Below are 8,053 nucleotides of genomic sequence, written 5' to 3'. Positions count from 1 at the left end.
TGCTTGGTTTCCATTCTAAGCATCTATTACTGTAAGACCTCGGATGAAAAACCTCCAGATTTGAGCAGGAGATCTGATCCTCTGAAATGACACATGGAGAAGCTTTGACAAAGACAATGAGTCTTCACTCATCCTACAGCTGCGTGAGGAAGCCTCGAAGGGGTTAAAGTGGAAGGCTTATACAAACTTTGCTTCTCAGCTTCTGTCTATCTCCTCCCTCTCAGGCTGCACACACAGCTAAGGCAGAGCAGAGCTGAATCATTACCTTTCCCGCATACTCTCAACTGTTGCCTGCGAAAGAGGACCTGGGGACTTAAGTGTTCAGACTGCTTGCATTCAAGTGCTCCAGACGGTATGTGCACATCCAAACAGGCACCCCTCTTGGCTCTTTGGAGTTTATAAGGAGCAGGCATCTGAAACTGCACTCTGAAGCCATTAAGTGGCAACTGGCATTTTCAGTAACTAATACAAGGTGATTTTCTGGGTTTGCGCTGGCAAGGTCTGACTCTTTAGGAGGATGAAAGAGAAAGCGTACTTTGCATGAACGTAGTCCTGCTTCTCTGGCAAAATGAGGCTTGCATTCTATTTTCCAGATATGCCAGAGATGTTCCCGAACAAGTTGCCTGTCGGTGCAAGCTTCAAAAGGGATACTTAAATGGCCAACCCCATTCATCTCGTAAACCAAGAAAGGTAAGAGAGATTTGGAAATATTATGATGTTATTCACGGTGAACTGAACGGCAGGATCTTATTTATCGGCAGGTGTGACAAATAGGCACCATCTGCAGCAGAAGATACAGCAACTCCCACTTGAGAAAGCTTATTACTTAATGGCTCTAGCCATTGAAGAAGCACTTGCTGCTGGAATTGTTTTTTCGTGGGGCTGATATGAAACTAGATACTCTTAACAGCTTCTACCTCCCTTAGTTTTCTCACCCCCACACTGGGGAGATAAATACAAACAGAATGCATGCGTTCACTCCTGCAAGCTGTTGCAATTGATAATTTCGGCTCTCTCTTCTGAATTGTTCCAGTGATCATTTTCCTTACCTATCTGGGGGAATTGCCGATGTCGTGCAGAAAAATGCAAAATTACCAAGCGAATTGTTTTGAGAATGTTACCATGTTAAATAAAAAAGCAAAAGTAACTACTAGGAGCTCCTTGAGGACCAACACAGGGATCCGGGTACATCTCTATATCCTGAGCACTTAGCAGAGCGCCTGGTAGTTGATGGGCACTCAAAGGTTTGCTGAATAAATATCAATCTGATTTAGGTGGTCCAGGCAGAACTTTGTTGCTCTTATTGGGAACACGTTTCACCCAAGGGATCCCTTTCAGGATTGATGGATGGAGAAAGCTACACATTCCCTTCGTGATCCGGGTGGGTACATTATTATTTTACCTCTGTGAGGTTACACATACTAAGCTGATGTCGAACATTACCGAAGACTTGGTATTTTGATGGTCAGACCAAAACACATTTTTTTTTTTTAGTTACCAAGAGTTGTATTTATCAAGTTAATGACATGTAATCAGAAAGCCAAAGGTGCATTCACATCGCTTGTGGGTATTTTGATTTACATTAGACGTGAAGAAAACCAGATGTTCAGGCTAACGGTGGACATTGGACCATTATTAAATTAATCTCTTTCCCTTTGTGGTTCCCCCAAACTTCCCTCCCCCCTTTTTTTCCTCCTCCCTCCTTTCCCAGTGTTTTCCTGCGTCCCTGTTTTTCTCTCTGCTTCCTAATCACTCATTCTCTCCCACCTCTTCTTCATACATCCTTCATCATCTTACTCCTCACATTGCTTCCTTCCCTTCTCCCACTTTCTCTCCCCATTTCCCCTCCTTTCCCCCCAATTCCTTACCCTTTTTCCTATCCCTCACTCTCCTCCTTATCCCTCAACAGCTTTCAATCACTTTACAAAGCCTGGAGCCTGATGATTATTTTATAAGCTTCCCAGAAAGGACTGCAGGATTCTAAAATTGTGTAAGGGTCTTTCCATGAAAATCAGATCCTTCAGAATCAATAGAATTTCAATTTCTTTTGAAATGGCATTGTGCTTTTTCTTCGCAAATTGTGCAGAGCTTTTAACAGAGCAATCACATTCTCTGTGCAACCCATTAATTAGTTAGCAATGAGAGCTATGGCAATTCTGTTTGGAAAGCTTTTACGAGAAGTTGTCACACGTACAGGACCAGAGTAACAAAGAGGATTTCCCAGTACCTAACTCTTCGTTTACTCATTTCAAAGTCCTTAATGGACCTCGGAAATTAAATCAATAGGCCTCTCTGAATTCACCAGGGTGTTCGGCCTCTTGCAGACTATAGAGGTTTTAAGAAATATGTAATTAGTTTTCCAAACCCTCAAATGGAATGTGTAAAGAAATTGACAACTGTACATGAGATCACTGTTCTCCACAAGTTATCCAAGCTTCACAGAATTCTAATAAATATTTAATAAATATTCAGACCTGAGGAAGATTCAGGGTCGATTGTGTAGGAAGCAATGTATTATCAATTGTTACTGAAAAGCATCTATAGACACAATTAAACTTCCTAAAATTTAAGGCTGTAAACCCATCCCATGTAGTTTTCCTTTAAAATCATATAACGGATAGTAATTCAAGAGCAGAGTTTCTAACACAGTGATTATTCCTTAGTTCCAGATTATAATCAAGAATTTAGTTTCCTTTGCACAGTAAGAGATGAGGAAGAGGAATAAAAAGAAAAGGGAGTTTCAGGGTCTTCCCCAAGGTATATTAGCAGGCAGAAGAGAAATAAGACTATGTTTCTCTTCAAATTGTCACTGCTAGGTGGATTTCCTCAGATCCATGCATTTATTCAATAATTATCGAACAGCTACTGTGAGCAAGGTTAAGGGATAGAATGTTGAAAAAAGACCCTCAAGGGGTTTATATGTTACAACTTGGGGGAAAACACATGAAATAGATATTTACAATATTAGATGAATGTTAATTCTCTGGAAGCGATACAGAGCACGTGGGAATTAGGATTAGGTGGGAAATGAAGGTCAGTTTCATGAGCTGAACCATAAAGAATGTTAGCATTTCCCCCAAACAGAGATATGTAAAGATGAAAGGAACTGGTCAAACAAAAACATGAAGGCAGGGAAGTAGGTGACAGTGAACATTCCAGCTTGATGGGAACGAAGGGTAGTGGAAGGATGTAGGTCAGCCAGGACCAGGGCATTGCCAGCCTTGAATGCCAAGCTAAGGAGAATGGAGTGAAGTCCAAAGGCAATAAGGATCCTCAAAGGCAATATATGGGCCTCCAAAACTTGACTCCTTTTTCATCCTATTTGATTAGTTGTAAAGAAATCATATGGTAATAGAATGCAGAGTAAAAAGAGCAAGTCGAAGAAGATGTCATATAGCTTGACACTTTTTATGAAGTTAAAAACAAAACTAAATAACATATTGTTTCAGGCATAGGTGTGTGTGTAAATAAAACAAGGTAATGATTCACAAAATTTGGAGTATTGATTATTTTGGGGGAGCAATAGGTAGTAGGACAAGATGGGGAGGAGCACAGGCAGACGTCCATGTAAATCCTTAATCTTTCTCAATCTTAAAGCTGGTGGGTGTTTGTTCACAGATGTTTGTCCGTGAGTGTTATTTTTTTTCCCAGGCGTGTTATGAAGTAAGCAAATAAAAGAGGCCCTGGAGGCACCGATGATGACAATATGCCATAAACCAAGGAGTTACCCAAATCTGTGCGGCTGAGGTCCACGGTAGACTAAAAAGATACCCCAATGATAAAGAGGCACCTCCCGCTTGGCTGGCACCAGCAGGGAGTGTTTATTTTCCTTCCATTTCTCTCCTCTGTGTGGGCTGCCTGGGACTGTCAGAGTCCTGAATCCGAAGCACTCTGCTGTATTTGGAGAACGGTGTTGCTCAGCCCCCGCTGCAGATCAAAATCACCTGTGGGGCTTTAAGCATTACAGACGTGCATGCCCCATGCAGACCCACTGAATCCGAGCCTCTGGAGGAAGGACCCAGGTACATACATTTTCAAATCACTTCGTAAGTGATCCCGAGGGCAGCAGGGACTAGAAACCATTCCTTGCAGAGTGTGCTTCAAAATTCGAAGTGGCCAGCTTGTCAGAAATGTAGATTTCAGGGTCCTATCCCCAGAGATTCTGATCTAAAAAACAAGGGACAGGACCTTGCAATCTGGATTTGTCATAAGCATCTCCAGGTGATTCTGATGAAGGGACTTCCTGGGACCACATTGAGAAACATTGCCCCAAAGGTTCCAAAACACTAGGGACTCCGGGTGATGACTCTGTGTATTCGTTTCCTAGGGCTGCCATAAACAAAGTCCCACATACTGGGTGGCTTAAAACAACAGAAATTTATTCTCCTAGGTCTGGAGGCTAGAAGTCTGAAATCAAGGCATCAGCAGGGCCATGTTCTCTCTGCAATCTGTAGGGTAAAATCCTCCCTTGGCTCTTCTAGCTTCTGGTGTTTGCTGGCAATCCGAGGCATTCCTCAGCTTATAGATGCATCACTCCAATCCCTGTATCTTCCCTTCTGATAAGGACACCAGTCATATTGGATGAGGGCTAACCTAATGACCTCATTTTAACGTGATTACATCTGCAAAGACCCTGTTTTGAAGTGAGGTCACCTTCACAGGTACGAGGTGTTAGGACTTCAACATATGTTTTGGGGAGACACAATTCAACCCGTAACCCTGTTTTAAATAGTTGTTTTGTTTTTGTTTTTGTTTTTGTTTTTGTTTTTGTTTTTGTTTTAAGGAGGGCCCCAAACCACAGATAAGACTGATCAGCTATGTTCTTTGGCTGGGATATCTAGAGAGAAAGACCTACAGTTACCTTTCAAAACTCGATGTACAAAGAACCACTTGAAAAGCTTGGGCTTAGGATGCATATTCCTGGGTCTTGATCCAACATATTAGAATTCAGGAAGCCCCAGGAAGGGCCTAGAAATCTACGTTTCAAATGACATGGTAGGAGGGGGTCTGTGCATCACGCCCTTGAGAAAAACTGGATTTAGGAGAACAAGCAAGGTCAAGGACCAATTGGTTTGGGGAGAAGGAGCTCCCAAGAACAGACCTGAAATCTGCATTGGTAACAAGCTGCCCTGATGATCCATTGCCTTTGGGAGATGGTGTTTCTAGGGAACTAAAGGATATTTACTGTGATTGTCTTTTCCACTTGCTAGTGAATCAGAAGTCAAAATAAATATACATTTAAGTAGCGGAAAAATGTTTCCTAGACCTTCGGTCCAAAGACAGTAGAAAGATAGCCTGTCTCTTTGCCCTGGTTTCTTATGAACCAGGTGGCTCTGCTAGACAGTAGGGCAGTTTCTTAGATAGGTAGACTAAGAAACATGCTGACTACAGAAAGTATAGTGTGGACGAATGAGTATAAATTCTAAGTGCTCCCAGGCTGGGGGATTATTGGAAGAACAGTGTGATTGTTGGAGCTATTTCTATAAACTCTCCTCGGGTATGTTAACAAGAGACAGAACTAGGCTACACTGTCCACTCTCCACTACTATTGCACATAGAAGTTTGACGAGTGATGTAAGTTTATATTGTTTATTTTAGTCACCCATATTCAAAATTCATGTTCAGAATGACAAGCTAAATCATTTTGGAAGATGTCAACAGTAAATAGCTGACCCTATTCACACACTGGAATGTTTTTGCCAATAAAGACAAGGTTCTGTCTTTACCGATAATGAAAGATATAGTTATTCACTCAGAATAGACATACCCTCTCAATTCCTTCTGATCTACAAATACTGGGGAAAAAAGTATATTCTTGGGGCACCTGGGTGGCTCAGTCAGTTAAGCATCTGCCTTCGGCTCAGGTCATGATCCCAGGGTCCCTGGATTGAGCCCCGCGTTGTTGGGCTCCCTGCTCAGTGGGGAGCCCACTTCTCCCTCTCCCTCTGCCCCTCCCTCCTGCTCTGCTTCCTCTTGCTATGTCTCCCTCAAACAAATAAAAACAAAATCTTAAAAAAAGTACATTCCCACCCCACAGACCTAAATGAGAGAGAAAGAACACAAAAACAAAATTGGGGGAAGCCTGCATTCCTACAAAGTCTATGATTTGTTAAAATGAGCCATGGCACTGGGACCTGGAGTTTGAAAAATGACTCCTTAGATTTATTTTATTTTATTTTTTTAAGTAGGCTCCATGCCCAGCGTGGGGTTTGAACTCACAACCCCGAGATCAACAGTCACATGCTCTACCAACTGAGCCAGCCGGGTACCCCTAGGTCTTCTTTATTTTAGCACTAGGCTTACCTGGTTAAGCCAGAGCAACCGTTCTCATCCTGGCTGCACTTGAGAGTCACTTGGGAGCTTTTAAAAAATACTGATGTTTGGACCCCACCCCGGACCGATAAAATCTGACTCTCTAGAGTGGTTTCCTGGCCCCTACGGTGGAGATTATGATTTAGAAAGTCTACTTTGGGGCCCTTGGTCTATATTTTATTAAGTACCTTGGGTAAATCTTATGACCAATTCGTTTGGAAAACACTGTCCTAATCTAGCCTAGTTATTAGTTGCTGTTCAGTGATTTGAATTTTTCCTTTCTTTAATAGCCATTTACCACATAGCGAAAGGCATTCAAATTGAAAACTCAGGATATCGTTTTAAAACTAATTTGCCCTTAGCAAACATTTTGCAATATGTCCCTTAATTTGTATCCCAAAAGAAATTGCCATCTGTTTCTCTTAGATACCTGAATTTTCTATTTCTGTTTTTGATTTTCAGGAATATAAATCTATTGAAGAATCTTAAGAGTCAAATCATCTGAACCTGGACAGACTGCTGTCAGCATCTCTGAGACCTCCTCCTTCTGAGAATTACCAGGTCTGACAACACTTTGCCTCCAACCTACGGTGAGGGACGTCAACACACGTCCTCTAGACTTACAGCCCTCAAGCCGTAGCAGCTGGGCAGGAACCTTACCAGCTCCATCCTGAGGGGAGATTCTGAGAGACAAGAAGCGTGAAAATTCAGATATGCTGAGCCTGAAATATACAAAAGCCTTTAGACAGTCTCCTCACAGAAGAACCCAGTTAAATCCACGTAATTAGTGCGCACACTTAGATGAGCCTTAGGTAAAGCAGACAGCCTTTCTCCCTCCATCAAAACAGAGTAAAAGTTTGATTTCATACTCGGAGATTCTTGTCCCCATACCAGTATTATAAAGAGCAGTTTCCCCATTATTTGTTTTAATCAGTATAAGAGTAGGACTGTGGAAAATAAGAGTTATTTATATATTATTTTTTTAATGATTAAGAATTTCTGATAAAACCTATTGAGGGACAAGGGTGCTGGGCTGGAGGACAGAGTGTGGCCATTGCCAAATTAGAACATCAGCATTTTCTTGCTTGTGCACCACTTACTTGGTTTAGGTCGTGATTGCTTGCTTTGCACGAGATTGTAAGAACACCTCCAGTATATTCAGAGACAGTCTGAGTGACTGTGAAATGCCTCGAGGGCAATAGAAAGCAAACCGAAAGAGGTAGCCCCGGAAGTTTTGAGGGATGATGGAGGTGCATTTCAAGTACCATGGAAACCTCACCGGCCGGGCCCATTTCCCCACCCTGGCAACAGAAGTCGACACCACTGCAGATAAGTATTCCAACCTCTACATGTATGTGGGCTTATTCTTGAGCCTCCTGGCCATTCTCCTCATCCTGCTCTTCACAATGCTCCTTCGGCTCAAACATGTCATCTCACCTATCACTTCTGAGAGCACGGAAAGTGTCCCTCAGTTCACAGATGTAGAGATGCAGAGTCGAATCCCCACTCCTTAAAGCCAGGCTGAATACGTGCGCTAGTGGGTCTCAGTAAACCCTTGTATGTTGATGTCCAGGAAAGCTTATTCTGTTGCACGTGGCTTCTTGTGTAGGGAATCAACAAGTTGTTTATTTAACGAGCTGTTCGTGGTTTTTTTTTTTTTGTGTTGTTCTTATCTTGATTCTGCCTGTGGGATATCTAAGAGGTTTAAGAGTAGTTCTGTGCCAGGAATAAAGGAAATGGC

General features: G+C 42.3%; 1 protein-coding gene, 1 long non-coding RNA gene and 1 other non-coding gene across 3 annotated transcripts; 2 read left to right on the top strand and 1 right to left on the bottom strand.

The window, feature by feature from the left end:
- Nucleotides 1–232: 232 nt before the first annotated feature.
- On the top strand, nt 233–6,888 carry LOC118356490. The gene is made up of 3 exons (XR_004819801.1): nt 233–352; nt 594–690; nt 6,775–6,888. It is a non-coding gene; the product is annotated as an uncharacterized LOC118356490 (long non-coding RNA).
- TRNAN-GUU lies at nt 6,195–6,267 on the bottom strand. Its single transcript has one exon. It is a non-coding gene; the product is annotated as a tRNA-Asn (tRNA).
- Nucleotides 6,889–7,553: 665 nt separating the features above from the next.
- On the top strand, nt 7,554–7,826 carry SERTM2 (serine rich and transmembrane domain containing 2). Its single transcript, XM_027607451.1, has one exon. The coding sequence runs from the start codon at nt 7,554–7,556 to the stop codon at nt 7,824–7,826; it is 273 nt and encodes a 90-aa protein (XP_027463252.1).
- Nucleotides 7,827–8,053: the final 227 nt, after the last annotated feature.

This window comes from Zalophus californianus, chromosome X (assembly GCF_009762305.2).
Source record: "Zalophus californianus isolate mZalCal1 chromosome X, mZalCal1.pri.v2, whole genome shotgun sequence".
NCBI lineage: Eukaryota > Metazoa > Chordata > Mammalia > Carnivora > Otariidae > Zalophus > Zalophus californianus.
Note: the sequence above shows the minus strand (reverse complement) of the source record. Positions and strands in the feature narration are given on the sequence as shown.